Source organism: Hylobates moloch, unplaced genomic scaffold (genome assembly GCF_009828535.3).
Source record: "Hylobates moloch isolate HMO894 unplaced genomic scaffold, HMol_V3 SCAFFOLD_11, whole genome shotgun sequence".
Taxonomy (NCBI): Eukaryota; Metazoa; Chordata; class Mammalia; order Primates; family Hylobatidae; genus Hylobates; species Hylobates moloch.
The window spans coordinates 75,825,317-75,844,813 of record NW_026652286.1 but is presented as its reverse complement, the minus strand read 5'-3'; the positions used below and the strand labels follow the sequence as shown (position 1 = coordinate 75,844,813).

The following is a 19,497-nucleotide window of genomic DNA, read 5'->3' as shown; positions in this document are numbered from 1 at the left end:
TATATATTTCATACAAACCAGTTTGATTTGATTAATGAATTCTATGTCACTTACTATATGTGAAGTAATTGAAGACTGGTCCAAAAAAACCATCTTGTGAAGCTTGATCTTTAAGTGGTAACAGCAAGGGCTCTAATTCTTCAAGAGTATAGAGTCCAGGAACTTCACCTACAGAAAAATATTAGACTAATTGAAAACATTTTAATAAATAATGCTTTTTCAATTTTTGTATTTAAAAATCTGCTCTTATTCAATCTTTCTTTCCAAAAATACACAAACTTTATTACCTCTAAGTGACTCACAAATCTTTATCTATAGCCATCATTTGATAAAATTCAAACACCTAAGCAAACCACTCAAAATAGTCATACACTAGCCATCTGTCTACCTTTACAGGTTCTTTTTCCATCTTCCTCCATAAGACCTTGTACTCTAGCCTCAATAAACTTGTTTTCCATAAATATAACAAAATATTCTCTTCTCTTGGAATGTATACCTACAGTCATCCTCTGCCCCCTATCATGATACCCAATAAATTCTTATCCTTCAAGATGCTACTTCCCTAACTGCTATGCCCATGAGCCTTTCTTGACTGCCCATATGCTAATTAAACACTCTTTCTCTTTCACATACTATTCAAATATATCAATTTTTAGCACTTATCATATCATTTAATAATGAATTACTTCCTTCTTATCTCCAATTAGACTCTAAATTCCTAAGGACAAATATTGGATAATGTTCAACATTTAACCCTAGAATACTCTTACCTAAGTATCTAGAACAAAAATATGTTTTACATAAATGAATGAATGAACAGATGAACTTGTACTAGAAATCAGAACTGGTCCGTGGCCTGCTACTATGCAGGCCAAATCATGATGATGAATAGAATGATGAAAGGCAAATCAAAGTTGATTAAGACTACAACTTTAGTCTTAAAGACAGACTCAAAGATAGAGGGCCTGGAGCACATCTTGTTCACTTCTACAAATTATAATAGTATTTAAAACTTGGCCCTGCATATAAGAGGCATTTAATAAATATTTGTTAAGCCAATATGTTTACAATTCACAAGAAACTATAACATTAGTGAAAAGTCCTTTGCTACACATCCAAAATAATGCATTCATATAGGGCCCATCAAAGTCTGATCCCTACTTTTCTTTAGGTTCAACTAAGAGGCATTAGACCACCCCCACCCCACAAGTTTGTACATAATTGAACACATGCACACATAAATCTGCATTTGTTTTTCTTTAAATTTTAGACATACCAAGATATTTTTGATTCCTTAAATTTAGCAAAAAAATGCCAGCTCTACCTATATATTACACACATTAGGGAATAAGAATTTGAAATAGAAAAAAGAAACTAAGCCTACTGAATACTTCCTCTGAAAATAAAATGCCAAAATTTGACTTGTCATTTTTACAATTATATCTTGATAATAAAGACCAATTTGTCTTAAAATAATGATTATTGAGTTAGTGCTTATCTGAATGTTTGCTTTCAAAAAAAAAAAAAAATCTGTGTTTCTGGTCTCTTGTCAGCCAAAATGAACAATGTCTCCATCTAGTGACAACCGAAGCAATACGCAGGAATGTATTCCTTAAATATCAAAAGATGGAACGCTTTAAGTCCACTCAAGTACTACCACTTTCACTAAGCCATTATCCCTCAACTCTTTAACAGAAATGGATCTACCACTTGTCTAATTAGAGCATCCTGGTCTGTATTTCTCATCTGGGCACTAATGTTTAAATATTACATATTATAAATTAAATGTTTTCTTTAACCAAAGCTGTTAAATTCTGAAGAAAATTTCTCCTCAGAGCACTAGCATGATACAAAGCAAGTATTTATTACAAACTGAGTTGAAAATGAGTTCATATAACTTTGTCCTTTGATTCCCACAGTGATATCATCCATACAATTGAAACTAGTTTTTAAGGTTTATTTTGTACTTAAATAACAAAACACTCTTGACCCAAGTTTAAAACTAAGCTACTTCTTCCCAATCACTAACAGTGATTACTCATAGAAAGATTCTAACAAACTTCATAAATTCTTCAAAAAAAAAGGAAGAAATATAGGAATTCGCAAGCATCCTCCCCAGGAAAACACCAAAAAGGTCAGGTAACACCACAGACAACAGGAGAGTACCACAATTTGCTGGGCACAGAGCCACAGCAGAAGAGTAGCAACAGTTCTTAGTTTGGGTTGCAGAGACTCAATTAGGGAGTCACAATAGCCAAATGATACTCCCACCATACCCCAGAGATTTTAATTTAATGGATTTAGGGTAGTAGCAAAGAATTCGTTTTTAGTCGTTGTTGTTGTTGTTGTTGTTTTTAATTATCCTAGTGATTCTAACGTGCAATTAGGGGTGAGAAATGCCGAGGAATATAAATGGACAATGCTTCATGTTATATCTCAGAGGAAAAACAAGACTCGAACCTATCTCAGAGGCAAAATGCGAGTAATGATTTTCAAACCATAGAAATCTTGAAAACATAAAACAATAAATATCTCTATAATCCATAGAATTCCAGATACATAGAGAGCCCACTTAGCCATAAATTTCTAGAGAGTATTTGTATTAAGATAGTCCTCTTTCAAGTGGTATTTTTCTATTATACAGATGCATACTTAAAGTACGTATAAGTTCCTTTTTTCCTTAAAAATAATTTTAATTTCTTCTTTTAAAAAACAAGATTACTGGCCAGACGCGGTGGCTCACATCTGTAATCCCAGCACTTTGGGAGGCCAAGGTGGGAGGATCACCTGAAGTCAGGAGTTCGAGACCATCCTGGCCAACATGGTGAAACCCTGTTTCTACTAAAATTACAAAAATTAGCCAGGCATGGTGGCGCATGCCTGTAATTCCAGCTACTCAGGAGGCTGAGGCAGGAGAATCACTTGAACCTGGGAGGGGGAGGTTGCAGTGAGCCAAGATCGTGTCACTGCACTCCAGCCTGGCAACAGAGCAAGACTCTGCCTCAAAATATATAAACAAACAAACAAACAAACAAACAAGATTACTACTTGATTCATAATATCCAACTGAAGAAGGAGAATATGCATTTTTCCAGGTTAATGAATGCAACTATATTCCAGACACATGAAGTGTGGGCAATAATCTGTAGAATTATGTGGAATTTCATATATCTGGAGTATATGTATATTCATATATCCATACTAAGGCCATACTATTATATAGTTATACAACCACGCCACTACTGATAGGAAGGTTCTATCAAATGTTTGTGATTATAAATTATACTACCTATTTTCTTACATACTACTTCTTTTATTTCTGTGGGTTAAATTCCTACAGATAATAGAATGGTACATCAAAGAGTATGGCACAGCTTTTAATAAGTCCTAGATGATAATTTTCCCAAAGGTTATAACAGAAACCAGCAAAAGTATATGTAAAAGTCATTTTTTCTGAATATTCACCAATACTCCATATTAACAATTTTTATATGTCTTAAATTATTGGTTTTATAAAAATGGAGTCTCTCAATTCTCCTGCCATGAACATGTTTAACACCATGTCTCCTAAGTAAGAACTATGCCAAAAGTTCTCCAAAACAAAGTAAATTCTGCACAAGATAATTTTACTTGGATAATTTTTTTTTTTGAGACAGAGTCTCGCTGTCGCCCAGGCTGGAGTGCAGTGGCGCGATCTCGGCTCACTGCAGGCTCTGCCCCCTGGGGGGTTCATGCCATTCTCCTGCCTCAGCCTCCCGCCTCAGCCTCCCGAGTAGCTGGGACTACAGGCGCCCACCACCTTGCCCGGCTAATTTTTTGTATTTTTAGTAGAGACGGGGTTTCACTGTGTTAGCCAGGATGGTCTCGATCTCCTGACCTCGTGATCCGCCCGCCTCGGCCTCCCAAAGTGCTGGGATTACAGGCGTGAGCCACCGCGCCTGGCCTACTTGGATAATTTTTATGTCATTATTTTTATTTTCTTTGAAAAGAAACTCTTCACTTACCTGAAGACAAAAGGCTATTGATCATCTCCAAAAATGTAGGATGTACAAACTGGTAATCCTCAAGAAGTAAAACTATCTGTTGTGCTTCAATTCCTGCAAGTTGCAGCACCTGCAAAATAAGAAAATATTTTTTAGTGCCCTTTAAGTATTTTTGGTACAGTTAAAAATTAACATTTTGTATTTGTATGTAAAGTATGCCAGTATCGTATGTTTATTTATTCATTTATTTCCATTTTAATAATTAAAAATCAAACTTTAGCCATATAATTTGGAAAGTAAATCCAACCCCTAAGTAAATACTAATTATTTTACAGCTAGGCCATTAAAATTAAAACAAGTAGATCATTTTTATCTCTACCCATATATTTCCTATGTAAATTCCATCCTTCTGTTTATATTCATGTCTGTCTAACATCCCATAACCTGGAGTATCTGGGTCCTAGAAATTCTAATGGTATTCTCTTTCCTGTCTATAGATAAAAATATAATTTTATAATAATCATGGAAAAAATAATCTAAATTAAAATAAAGACTATATTGTATAACAGAGAACTAAAGGTCTTTAAAGATGTTTAGAATAATAACCAATGTAATTTAAAACCAAATAGAGCAAAAGACAGTGGGCAACTCACATGTTTGAGATCATTTTTGAACTGCTTCAGTTCATATCCTCTGGAAATCTTTGGAGAAAACAGGACCGCTCCATGCATGTGACTGACTAAAGAAGTGATGGTCCGACGACCTACACCACTGCGTCCTGCTAACAGAAGTGAACCTCCAGGGAAACTCAGCACTCTATCTATCCTAGACATATACTCCAAGACTTCACGGAAAAGTAAAATGTCTAAATTCTGGTTATCTCGTCCATAATGAATAAGACCCTTTTAAAAAAATCAGAATATTTTATAGTTAATATAAGCCCTAATTACATAATACAAATGTTACTTACCTAGGTTAAAATATTATATTTTTGATACATTCAAGAAAAAAGGTAAAGTGACTACATATCATCTCACACTCAATATTTTATATGTCCGGTAATCCTGGATAAATAAATTGGCACTCTCTAAGGAAAAACTCATGTCAAACAAGTTCAAGGGTCCGTGAAAATCAGTTACTTTTGGTCACTGCTACACTAGTAAAAAGCAGCATGAGATAGCAGGTTAATTATAAAACTTTAAAATTACTCAAATTTTATTAGTTGTTATGAATCAGTGTGCATAGACCATGAAAAAAATCCCCAAACTCTAGAAACCTAGTGCCTAAAAACTCTTTTGTGAATGTTCTTTCGCATTGCTTGGGAATGAATCAAAAGCTAACACAGGTACCATGCTCTGCCAGGGACTACCTGATAGAGTGCAGGAAAGGAGAAAGGAAAATTAGACTTTACATACTTAACAATTATCAATGCTTCAAGACTTTGCAACATCCATTCCGGCGAATCCGTTTACCAGACCATGAAAAAACGTTTCCTAATATAAAATCCACACTAACATTCAATATAAATATTAATTTTTAAAGCAATCATTTGCAATACTGTTTCTTCTTCTTGATTATAACTAAACTTTTAAAGAGAAACTCTCTAGGATAGCACTACTCAAAGTTTCAGTGGACCAGCAGCATCAGCATCATCTGGGAGCCTGTTAGACATCTGGACTACCTGGGTCACCTAATGAATCTGACACTTAAGAGGATGAGACCCAGGAATATGCATATTTTCTAATCTCTACATGACTCTACCGCTCTCTAAAGTTTGACAACCACTGCTCCAGAGTAATTTCCTGATTAATATTAAATCTCATTAATATTTCCAACATACCTTTGCCCAAAATGTATCTTAGCAATTTTACACATATCTATGTAAGTACAGGTGCATCTCGTTACATCTGCCACAATGGACTAAATTCCAAAAGATAAGAACCAGCTTTGCCTATTCTACAATCTATCATATTCATGCCCTCTAAATCTTTACAACAAATATTTTTAAAAGACTATAATGACCAAATCCCAGTTCCAATTAGTAATTCATATTATACCTTTTTAATAACATCCTTGAGATCAGTAGAGTTTAGTTTTCCAAGTGGTTTTCCATGTGGAGGTAATGGTTGTCCTGGGGCTGCCCTTGCTCCTGAATTATGCCGAGCTCCCCATGTAACATAGAAACTATCTGTGGAAATAAATGATATTTTTGTTTTATATGCATTACTTGTAATGAGAGTTCAACAAATACATTGCTTACTAAACAATTTTTAAGTTAATAATCCAAATAAGATCATCTCCAGAAGGGCAAAGGCAAAATACTTTAAAGTGTACATTGTAAGGTCAATAACATCAGGTGAAATTCAATGACTGAGACAGGCAAGGTGGCCCATGCCTATAACATCAGCACTTTTGGAGGCCAAGGCAGGAGGATTACTTCAGCCCAGGAGGTCAAGGCCAGCTTAGGCAACATAACAAGACTCCATCTCTATAAAAAATTTAAAAATTAGCCAGGTGTGGTGGCACACACCTGTGGTCCTAGCTACGTGGGAAGCTAAGGCAAGAGGATCACTTGAGCCCAGGAGTTTAAGGCTGCTGTGAGCCATGATTGCACCACTGCACTCCAGCCTGGGCAAGGGAGTGAGATCTATCTCAAAAAAATAAATAAATAGAAAAGAAATACAAAGACCTTCAATTGCAATATCAAACTCTACCTGAAAAGTGACTGATGGCACCACTAGTCTATACTCTGCCCCCTTACTTCTTTCTCCTGAAATGAACTGGATTCCTTCTACCTTTCTCCTACTACTCCCCACTGTCTATTCTCAGTTTGTCCCATTTTCCTTCTTCTTCTTCAGAATCTACATAAAATTTGTAAGTTAAAAATAGTTCACTGTTGGACATTTGGGTTGGTTCCAAGTCTTTGCTATTGTGAATAGTGCCACAATAAACAGACATGTGCATGTGTCTTTATAGAAGCATGATTTATAGTCCTTTGGGTATATACCCAGTAATGGGATGGCTGGGTCAAATGGTATTTCTAGTTCTAGATCCCAGGGGAGGGGGGAGGGACAGCATTAGGAGATATACCTAATGCTAAATGACGAGTTAATGGGTGCAGCACACCAACATGGCACATGGATACATATGTAACAAACCTGCACATTGTGCACATGTACCCTAAAACTTAAAGTATAATAATAATAATAATAATAAACAGCTAATATAATTGGAAAAAAATAGTTCACATAAAATTAGCAGATAAAACAATCTCAAAACTCTCCTTGAGAAAGGACATGGATGTATTAATACCAAAAAGAGCCCTAATGTTTAAAAAAAAAAAAAACTGACCAAATTTTAATTAGAAAACAAAAATCCCCCAAACTTCCCTTAAATCTACCTATAGCAATGTTCCTGTTACCATACAAGGAAAGTCTATTCACCATTCTATTGAACTTTTTCCTTCCCAACTCTTCTGGGAGACTGTTCCACCAAGCATCCTTGTCACATGCTCAGTTCTACACTCCCCTAAAATAACAACCTTACCTTCCCTAGACCCAAGCTACCTCATGTTCTCCCTACTTTCACCATCACATTTTTTACATTATTTTCTATCTGTACAGGCTACTATACTAAAACTCTTATTTGAGAACAATAATACAGTCAAAATCTCCAAATCTAAATCTTCTTTGCAATCATTATCCCAACATGACCTTTGTGCATCTCTTCTTTTGCACTTGCATTTATATAACCCTATTTATCACGCCACAGCTACCAGTCCTTTTCAGTTTTCTGCTTTATCCCTTATATACTGATACTCCCTGGGGTCCAATTTCAGCCTTCTAGTCTTTTAATTCCAAAATTCTCCCCGAATCATTTAATCTTTTTTTGTCAGTTAAATTATCAACAATTTATATACCAAAACCTCACCTACTACTTATCTTTAGGCAAAACTCCTATGTTCTGGGCTAGTCCTGTATTTCCAATTGCTTAACAGACATATAATTCATGCATTCATTGGCTCAATACTTACCTATTGAGCACCTGTGTTTAAACAAGGTACTTTCTGCCTGAGATAAGTATTGAGTAAGACAAACATGATTCCTACCCTCATAAATGATCAACTCTATGTAGATTTCCAAAAGACATGAAGAAAGATTGCAAATATTCAAAGCACATGTACAAAACTGAACTATTATCCTCACATCTCATCATTTCTCACTTGGACTATTGCAGTAGGCTCTTACCTTGTATTCCTGCTATAAGTTTCTGCCTCCTCAAGTACATCCTCACTACTAACTAGCATAACACATACAAAAACAAAACCGGATTGTGCCACACCACTGCAGTATCACATATAGCTTTCCACTTCCTAAAACAAAACAAAACACCAAACTCCTAGTGATGGCCCTCTACAATCTGGCTTCACTGATTGCTTGAATCTTCTCTCTCTCTCTACACTATATACTCTCGTTTTCTCAAGCCTCTGTTTCTTTGCACATTGTTTTTCTCTTGTCTGGAATATCCTTTGCTTACTATATTCATCCTTTAAAACACAGTTTGAGCACTTACAATTGTTTTAACAAATTTAAAACTTAGGTATAAGTTAGGTATAAATCTAACTTAACATGTATAATACTTGAATGCTAAAAACTACACAACACTAGTGAAAGAAAGCAAAGATCTAAATAAATAGAGGGATTAGATAAATGAAGAAAATGGGAAGACTCAACAGAGAAAAGATGTCAATTCTCCCCAAACCAATATACTGATTTAAGCGATTCCTATCAGAATCTCAGCAACATTGTTTATGGATTCAGAAAAGATTATTCTAAAATCTATATGAAAAGACCAAGAAACAGAAATAGCTAAAACAATTTTGAGAAAGAGGTCTAAAGTAGGAAGAATCAGTCTAAACCAATTTCACAACTTATATAGTAGCTAATCAAGACAGTGTGGTACTGGCGGAAGGACAGATACATACATGAATGGAGAACCCAGAAATAGACCCATGTTACCAATTTTTGACAAAGCTGCAAAAGCAATTCAGGCAGAAAGATAGCCTTTTCAACAAACGATGCTGGAGTAAATAAACATCCATAGGCAGAAAAATAAACCTTGACCTAAGTCTCATTCACTATACAGAAATTGACTCACAATGGACCGCTGACTCAAATGTAAAACGTAAAACTATAAACTTTTAAGGAAAACTTAGGAGAAAATCTTCAAGATCTACAACTAGACAGACTCCTTAAGCTTGACATCAACAGATCCTTACAATGAAAAATGATAGGTTAGGCTTCACAAAATTATATAAAAACTTTTTATCTGTGAAAGACCCTGTTAAGGGGATGAAGAGACAAGCCTACTGAGAGGGAGAATATATTTGCAAACCATATATCCAGCAAAGGATTGGTATCTCTAATACACACATATTCTCAAAACTCAACAGTAACAAACCAATTGCTGGCTGCAGTGGCTCACGCCTATAATCCCAGCACTTTGGGAGGTCGAGGCAGGTGGATGATTTCAGGTCAGGAGTTCAAAACCAGCCTACCCAACATGATGAAACCGCGTCTCTACTAAAAATACAAAAATTAGCTGGGCGAGGTGGTGCACACCTGTAATCCCAGCTACTCGGGAGGCTGAGGCAGAAGAATCGCTTGAGCCCAGGAGGTAGAAGTTGCAGTGAGCAGAGATTGCACCACTGCACTCCAGCCTGGGAAACAGAGTGAGGCTCTGTCTCCAAAAAAAAAAAAAATCTGATTAGAAAATGGATAAAAGAAATGAAGACAGTCCACCAAAGAGGATATACAGACAGCAAATATTACACAAAAAGATATTCAAGTTCACTAGCCCTTAGCAAAATGCAAATTAAAGCCACAATGACATATCTATATACACGTACATGAATGGCTAAAATACAAAATAGTAACAACACCAAATGCTGCCAATGATGAGGAACAATACCCCTATAAAAAACAGCCTGTTAGTTGCTTAAAAAAGTAAGCATGCAAGTACCACATAACCCTGCAATTGCACTCCTGAGCATTTATTACAGAAAACAAAAATGTATGTTCACACAAAAACCTATACAAGAATATTCATAGCAGCTTCATTCCTAATAGCCAAAAACTGAAAACAACCCAGATGTCTTTCAGTAGATAAAGGGTTAAAGAAAGAGTGGTATATTCATATGATGGAATAAAAAGCAATAAAAAGAAATGAACTATCAAGACAAAACAATCGGCATATATCTCCAGAGAAACAGGTTGAGTCAAGATAACTTTCTTGAAATGACAAAATTAAAGAAACAACAGATTAGTAGTTTCCAGGAGATGGGAGAGAAGTGAGTATGGCTACAAAAGGTTAACATTATAGATCCTGTGGTGCTATAACTGTTCTGTATCTAAACTGTATTAATGTCAATATCCTGGTTGTGATGATGTGCTATAATTTGGCCAGATATTACCATTGAGGGAAACCAGGTAAAAGATAGATGTGTTCTCTCTGTATTAATTTTTTATAACTGCATGTGAATCTGTAATTATCTCAAAAATAAAAAATTGAATTTAAAAAAGTTTTACTCCCATTGCTTCAATTGACCAGCCTTAAAAAAAAGGTTCCAAGTAACTTCCTCGAAGCAGAATTAGTCTCCACCTCTTCTACAACCCTACTATCCAGCATTTATCTCAAACATATTCAGAAAAGTTACATTAATTATAAAACATTCCATACTCCATTGTAATTATCATTTTAACCATCTACTTCCACAAACATTTGTGGCATCTAACCACACTAGCAATAGTTATCATTGTAAGCAAAGATTTTTATATCTGTTTCTGTCATTAGATTACAATCTTCTTACGGCCAAGAATGTATCTAATTTATTTTTATGTCTCCAAGATTAAATTTTTCTTAATAAGCTAATCTTTCAATACGTGAAAATCCTATATGCCTAGATCTAACATATGTCAAACCTGTATTTTTAAAAAAGAAAACCTGGTGGGTGTGGTGGCTTACAGCTAATCCCGGCACTTTGGGAGGCCAAGGCGGGCAGATCACCTGAGTTTAGGAGTTTGAGACCAGCCTGACCAACATGGAGAAGCCCCGTCTCTACTAAAAAAAAAATACAAAATTAGTCGGACGTGATGGCACATGCCTGTAATACCAGCTACTCAGGAGGCTGAGGCAGGAAAATCAGTTGAACCTGGGAGACGGAGGTTGCGGTGGGCCGAGATCGCACCATTGCATTCCAGCCTAGGCAACAAGAATGAAACCTCTCTCAAAAAAAAAAAAAAAAAAAGAAAGAAAGAAAGAAAAAGAAAAAAAGAAAAAAGAAAAGAAAAAGAAAACCCTTCACTGAAGAGAAAAATAACAAAAAAAGACATATTTTATTTATTGAGTCTTAGACAAGAGACTGTGAAAGACACCAAACTCTTCAGAGGATTCAGACACCCAATTAGGTGCCAATACTATCTTATGCCCAAAGGATATGCCACTTTCTTTGCAAAAAGAGACACTACTGACTCAATTTTTAGACTGAGAAAGAAAGCACCATGTAAGAACCTAAGCCTCTCCACACTAAGCCATGCAAGCTACAGGTCATAATGACATAAACCCTCACTCCAAGTCAAGCAAACTCTGAACCATTAATATGATCAGGCTTCTCTCAGCATTTCATCCTTCTTGAAGTTTCTCTTGAACGCATTTCCTGATTCAAAAACTCAGGAGCACCTAAAAAATTCCTTCTGTCAATCTAAACATCTTTCCCACTCTCAAAGTTCCCTTTAGGATAGGTACTCATGGCTCTCAGGCCAGTATCAAATCTAGAAATGTACAATATACTAAATGTATATGTTGGTGCAGAAGTAATTGTGGTTTTGCCATTAAAAGTAATTGTATAAACTATATTTATTATATAAAATATTTTTGAAGCCTAGCTTTATCCTCTGAAAAAATAAGCACATTTTGTGGCCTGACAGCAGTTTTATTAGGAAATATTTCCATACTGCAATCTTCTTTTAACGAAAGGCCTTCTCACAAGGATGACTTTCATATTACATACATTACTCCCACAATAGTTTTCAAAATGCAAATTGGTTATTAAACAGTAATAGCTGCAAATGCAACATAGCAGCTTTGACTGGTGTTATGCTTTCTTTACAATAACAATAGATGAAGATGGAAACAAGCATATGTAAGTTCTATGCTAGTGACATTATAGGTAGTGACAGGAATAAGAATGGCCATTGCTCTTAGGCAAAAGGTCATGACAATCAAATATGAATTTTCCCAATGATCTTCATGTTTTATATACATGTAACTTTTTCAAAAAAAAACTTTTATTAAAATAATCTTGCATTGCCAATGTAAAACAGTATGGCCTGAACTTTTTTCTAGGATAAAAATTATTGCCATTATATTTTGTTTGAAACATGATTACTGAAATCCAGCAAAAAAGACTGAGCTGTACCTTATGGAAAAATAATATTAAAATTATTCAAAGTTGTTATTTGTTTAGACCTATAAAATCATGCTATGGGTAAGAAAAATATTTCTGAAATCCTTGTAATAGTTATATATTTGCATAAGCTCTATTACATTACCTGACATATTGTCTAATATGTCTGAGCCCCAATCTCCTTGAAACACTGATGTTAAAATGATGTCAAATAAATGAAGTTCCTTTGCACCAACAATTTTGTCACGAAATAAGCGCCGTGCTTCATATGCTACAATTTCTAACACATAATCTAGTGGATGGTTTGAGGATCCTAGAAAAGGCAAAATTTTATTTAATTGTAATATAATTATTTTTAAATAATCTGTTTAACATAAAATTAGAAAGAAATAGCAGGCGTCTACATACCATAATTTTGGCATCAGATAAATGGAAGAAAGGAAAAGAAGTTAAAATTCATTTTGTTAATAAGTTGGTACATGTTTGTGATTACTTAAAGATGACATTAAATACTATCATCTCTAGTTGTTCAACAAAAATAATTCCAGAAAGTATACTAAATACGCTTTGCCTCAAATATTTTTCCCAAAAGGAAGTTTTAATAGCGACAATCATACATAGTTTGGAAGAAGAAATATAATAATTTTAATAAAAATATTTCTATTTAATAATATAATTTGTGATATAATACTCATTTAACTTATGTATTACAAATACAATCTAGAGAATAAATGTGCACACACACACACACACACACACACAAGATACACACTAGCAAAACTCACCTCCTTCTAAATCATATCTAAATAAGCCAAGAACCCATTGGGTAAGAATGCAAGGAGTAAAGAAATAATGACTATAATCATCAACGGTAAATTTGGCTCGCACCTGAAAAAGAAAATACAGTAAACAATCTTTCTACTGCCTTAAATATATAACCACGTTATAAATTTTTCAGTCTCCTTAGACTCAGAGGAATACCAACTTCTACGTGTAGATGGAACTGGATTTCAATATAATTGACTTCGTTATCTTTGTATTATATTTTATGCACTTAAAAACATTATTCCAGTCAGGCACAGTGCCTCATGCCTATAATCCCAGCACTTTCAGAGGCTGAGGCGGGGGCAGATCACAAGGTCAGGAGTTCAAGACCAGCCTGGCTAATATGGCGAAACCCCGTCTCTACAAAAAATATAAAAATTGGCCAAGCATGGTGGCACATGCTTGTAGTCCCAGCTACTCGGGAGGCTAAGGCAGAAGAATCACTTGAACCAAGGAGGCAGAGGCAGAGGTTGCAGTGAGCTGAGATCGTGCCACTGCACTACAACCTGGGCAACAAAGCGAGACTCCATCTCAAAAGACATGTGCCACCATGAATAGCCAATTTTTAAATTATATATATATATATATAGATATAAAAATATTCAAAGAAGGGTTCATAGGCTTCAACAGATGGCAAAAAAAAAAAAAAAAAAGGCTAAAAAGCCCTGCTGAACACAAGAATTCAATAAAAACAAACCTAACCTTTAAATATGATGGCTGCAATTCCAAGGTGCTCACAGGTCTAGGTAAGACCAATTTTTTCATGCTGGGAACCATTAAAACAATTTATGTTCAAGAAGTCACTGAACAAATCAAAGTATCTCTCTTCAATATACAACCAACCAGTAAAAAGCCTGTCCCTTCCTCTCTATGGACAGAGCCATTACTCTTACTCTGATCTTGATTACTTAACATCTTTATTTTTTTAAAAAAAGGAATTTCTTGCTTTCAAACTTACCTATCCCCACTTCTACTCCAATATTATAAAAAGCATCTTCCACAAACATGTCCATAACTTGTACATGCTATTCCCTTTATCTAAGAAGACATTCTCTCACCTCCAGCTACTTGGTGAATTTCTATTAATTTTTCAAAACTCAGATCAAACTTTACCTCCTCCTTAACAACTACCATATACAACAAAGTTATTTACTCCTCCTCTGTGTATCTCTGTAAGTTAGACATACTGTTATTGCTACATTTATTACATGGCATTAATAGTTTATTTACAGCCCCTCATTAGACTGAGAACATTCAGTGAAAATAAACTAAGTCATCTTTACATCCCTAGGACTACTACTGGCAAGAAAAGGTGCTCAACAAATGTTTTGTGAATCCTCAATGCCTACTTTCAAGTATCTTCCCCATTTTATCTAGGGAGAATACTTTAGACATTTCCTCACAGCCAGGAAGAAAGAAAGAATCATCAAAGACTTCTTGCAGGTTTGAAGCCTGGAAGGCACAAACTGATAGAAGTCAGGAAAAAGATCTGTTTTGGGAAAGAAGATAAAGTCAATTCTAAATATGCTAAATTTGAGCTGACAGCAGAATAACTATCTACCACAAATTCATTCATTCAACAAATATTGAGTGCCTATTAGAAACTGTGCCATGGATACAACAGTGAATAAGGCACACACAGCACCTATCTTCACAGTTACTCTCTGCTAGAAAAGTCTAATAAACAGGAAAGTAAAGCCTGGGTATCAACACAGAGGTCAGAATTAAAAGCAGACCTTTAGAAATGATACTAATAGACATGAAAGCTAGAATTTAGATGCATATCTACCTGTTCATACACTTGTACCATAGATCCTGCTAAAAGATAAATTTTTGATGAAGAACCCCAAATAGAATGATCCTTCAGATTTTTATGTAGAACTGGTTCCAAATATGCTCCATAAATCGTTTGTAATTGCTCTCTTTCTGGGTAACTAAAAAAAAGGGCATATAAGAAGATAGCTGAAATAAATCAGTATTCCAAATTAATATTTCAATGTTAAGTTACAGCAGTGGTTTTGAAACTGTGCTGCTCTAAGACCTACATATCTCCAAAGCTTACCCAGGGGCTAAGACTAGGCTCATCGCCCCCATCCATTCTCATTTCAACCAAATTTGATCCCAAAATATCTATTGTCAAATACCAGAAGGTGTTACAGAACGCCAAGAAATTATGTTAAAACATAACACTGATCTTTAGAAAAGAACAAAAGGAAAATTTTACTTTTGAAAAGCATTTTTGAGTTACATAAGGCCTGGACACAGGGCAGTAATCCACCTCAGAACTATGAAAGTAAAACTAATACAACAAATAAAATCAACCCCTTTCTCCCAAACCAAAATGTATTTCAATATGGTTTAACTGGCAGCAGGAACATTTCTAGAAAAAAAAAAAAAGGTTAATTGATGGAGTACAATTAGCACAAAAGCATACAAATAAGGTTTTGTAATATTCAAATATTTGTAATGTAATATAATGTATATTAAATATAAACAGAGGAGATGTTGCCATAGTCTCTGTAACAATTATGGCCCATGGAGATGATTAGCATTGATGCCACCAGCCATTAAAATGACCTAATTCTCCCTTGTTCAGATTGAAATTCTCTGTTTGTTATCTTCATAAATTTGATAGTATTTTTGTTTTATGAACTGCATAAAACATTAAAATCTAAAATCCACCATTCAGACTCCTGAGACTGACATTTTGGAACACAGACTACACAAAACAGTTTTGTTTTATTTCCTGTTAAACATATCATAAATAAGATGCTTTGATTAAAGCTTTTATCATCCTAAATTATTGCCTATATTTTGAGGAGGGTAGGAAAAAATATCAGAGGTTAAGTTTGACCATTTTTATATTCTAAATTTTAAAGTATTATTATAAATACTTTTAATAAAATTAATTTATATATGATATCTTCCCAAATTAAAAAATCTGAAACACAAAGATACATACTCTATAGAACAAAGACGAACAATGGAAGTAAATCTGGTAGTAAGTTTATGTCTTCCCAGTCTTCCTCCAGCTGACATAGAAGCCACAATTTGGATATTTTCTAGACCAACCCATTCCAAATTTTCATCATAAAATCCTTGATATGTCAATACCTATTTGAAAATAAATATATTTTAAACATTTTTTATCTAAGATTTCCTAATCATGATAAAGGATTTTTTTGCCTAAGTTTCAATTATTTCTAAATGCAATCATCATCTATCTAACTCAAGAATTTAAGATTAAAAGGTACCTTAAATTATTATATCACTGAAAAATAATACTGTTCAAATCTCTGTGTTCTATGAATGTTAGCTAAATTATCCTAGTGTTTAAAATGCTTTTCTCTCTCATAAACACTAAAATGCAATGATATTATAAATTGAGTACAATTAGCCTAGAAAATGAAAGCATCAGGAAAAAGATGAGAAAAATATTTTTGTTTTTTTCTGTAAATATTTTATCATATTCTGCAGTTACATAATAAGCCTAAATTTGGACCTATATCATAAAAAACTCTAAGAATTTATAGTTTCTAATGCGATGTAAGTAACATAAACAAAAAATATATTCCACACTGATTCAGGATACGTGATCTCAAATCCTTATACAGGCAAAAATGGAGAATAATGGGTTAAAGCAGCCAGAAAAAAAACATGACCAAGTCTAACTGCTGTGAGAAGAATGCATACTTTAAAACCTGAAGCAAAAATTTCTCCACCTCCACCACCATGTCCAGCTTTTGTTTTCCTCCTTGTTTTAGGAAGAAAGGACAAGTAATAGATGTAGAGTGAAGGCTGTTTCTATTCTCCCTGTCGTATATTATCTTGATGTAATACTAACTTCTAAAGAAAGGAAAATCATAGAAGAACTGGAACAAGACTGAAATGTTTCAGGATTTTAATTTCCATGACAAATGCTAGATAAAACCGGCCCCAAATGAAGAATGCATATTTTCTAAGAAAAGTTAATGAAATTAAATTGTTTCCAATTAGATTAAAACACTTCAAGCGATATGACTTACCTGTTGTAGGAAAGCTACCAAAGTACTGGTTCCCCATTTATCAAGTTTGGGTAGGTTGATATCTTTTAAGTACAGAACAAGTCTTTCACAGTCTTTTGGTCTGTATACACGACCAGTATTAGTACTGATTACCATGCAAGTCTGGCTCAGTTTCTGCAGGAGATGTCGAGAAGTGGTTTGTGCACTACAATGAACTGTAGCAATTTGAGTGGACCGGAGTTGTGAAAATGCGTACCTGAGCAGCATCCTACGAAAAATGCATGACATCTGACTTTGATAAAAATGCAATCAACAAAATACATTTTATACTCAATAAGAAATTTCTATCTCATAAATATTTCAGTTTCTAAAATGTGTATGATGATAGGGAAAATGGTAAATACAGATATGGCTTCCATAACTATCAAAGTAACTTTCTAACTTTTAGACTAGAAAAACATAAATTCATGTTTTAAGGCATGGTGAGGACTGTTTTCAGCCAAAAAGATCAAAGTTCTCAGAATTAATCTAGCTTGATAAAGTACATGTTAAATATACCAACCCTGTTTCCCCACAGTTGAAGGATTTTAAGATTTTAAGTTCTATGAGTTTAAAAAAATTACTATGATTTTATACAATTTTTAAAATTACTACTCCCCTACTAGAAATATGAAAATAATAAACCATGGTTCCTATATTTCAGGAGACTATGCTCCATATGCACTAAAACTAGGCTGAATTCCACTGAATTAGAAGCTACTTTTAAATAGAGATCTAACTTCAAATTTTAAATTTTATAACTGAAGCAAAAGGTGTGTGAGTATATATAAGGCATTCTTTTTTTTTTTTTTTGCTGTATTATATGGACGGATTATTTTTAAGAGTATCTTCTCAGATTGCTGTCTTTCCAGTAGAAATCACATAACCTGGCAAAGAAAAGGACACATTATTCCCCATAGTTATTATTTTTATAAGTAATGAAAATAAAATGAATCTTCCATGAAAATGTAAATGCTACTTTAACCAAAAGAAACATAACAAAAGCTATTAAATCAATTAGTGGTGGCAGGAATAAATCCACAACATATACCTTTGCCAATATTTTTCTTACCCTTTGCCACATCCTTCTGGTCCTACCAGAATAAAGGGCTGTTTAGTATCAGAACTTAACCATGGTTTGAAATAATCTAGACCTCGTTGCATGTCAGGAGTCTGAATGACTGGAAGAGTTAAGCTGTTACTGAAATCATCAGCAGTCAAGTTTTCTGGCTTCTTAAGCACATATGTTGCTAATCGACCTCTAGTAGAGTCATAGTAGGTATCCATAGGTTTGTGAAAGTCTGGAGGAGATTCTCGTGCCCAATGAAAAACCTTAAGAGGAAAAAATTGTGATAAGTTTTCACATACTCCAGAGTGTGTGACATTTTTAAATTCTTCCAAGTAAATATCCCAAAAGTAAATCATCTTAGTTCCAAGAAAAGTTTATATAAACTAAACCTATTTTATCATTGACATAACATTTTATCTCAAATATTTTTCTCTAAATGATCATTTATGCAAGTAAATTAAAGTATATATAGGAGAGAATGACATAGTGGATATTTATTTATACACTAAGGTATAAATATATTCCATTTTAATGGAGTTCTTATTAACATTAAATCACAAAGTACAGAATGCAGAAATCCTAAAGCCCTTCATTTCTACCATATCCTGGTGCTGTCCATCACAGTGTCACTACCACTGCTCTCCACCCGTTAGTCTTCTTTTTAATACTGAAAACTGTTATCTGTGCAGATATAAAGCAGAGTTAGCCCTTAATACTACTCTTCAATACACTTATTCTGAACTTTGACAAGAGAGTATGTGCTTAAAAGCAGCATATAGTATGTCACTGAGTGGTAACAATGAGAAGCATCTGGCAACAGAGGCAACAGGACTGCCATGGAAAGGGAGACGGAATAGAGAAAGCAGTAAATGACACTATCAAAGAAGCAGCAAAATGAGAAAAAAAGCTGAAACATAATGTTAGAGCCAACCCAAAGGAATCAATGTCCAATAATTTCAGTAGAGGCCAATAGGAAAAAAAATCACTTATTATTTAGGAATCAGCTTTATAAACAACTTGACTGTAATACAATTTTAACATATATTAAAGAAAATATTTATTAATAATTAATTCATCCTAATATTCCTAATTCCTAAAACTGCTCTAGTTAAA

The 19,497-nt window shown here is 34.3% G+C and overlaps 1 protein-coding gene across 4 annotated transcripts in view; it reads right to left on the bottom strand.

The window, feature by feature from the left end:
• Window positions 1-19,497, bottom strand: part of DYNC2H1 (dynein cytoplasmic 2 heavy chain 1) — a 388,044-nt gene that overhangs the window by 285,892 nt on the left and 82,655 nt on the right. For 3 of the 4 annotated variants that reach the window (XM_032167257.2, XM_032167258.2, XM_058446234.1), the window contains exons 42-51: window positions 18,388-18,647; window positions 17,298-17,544; window positions 16,235-16,386; window positions 15,062-15,206; window positions 13,233-13,335; window positions 12,593-12,760; window positions 6,041-6,171; window positions 4,637-4,885; window positions 4,005-4,113; window positions 55-168 (exon numbers count right to left, since the gene is read on the bottom strand). In XM_032167257.2, coding sequence (XP_032023148.1) covers window positions 55-168; window positions 4,005-4,113; window positions 4,637-4,885; window positions 6,041-6,171; window positions 12,593-12,760; window positions 13,233-13,335; window positions 15,062-15,206; window positions 16,235-16,386; window positions 17,298-17,544; window positions 18,388-18,647 — 1,678 coding nt within the window. The remainder of the gene's footprint in view (window positions 1-54; window positions 169-4,004; window positions 4,114-4,636; window positions 4,886-6,040; window positions 6,172-12,592; window positions 12,761-13,232; window positions 13,336-15,061; window positions 15,207-16,234; window positions 16,387-17,297; window positions 17,545-18,387; window positions 18,648-19,497) is intronic. The other variant, XM_058446233.1, reaches the window with a different exon arrangement.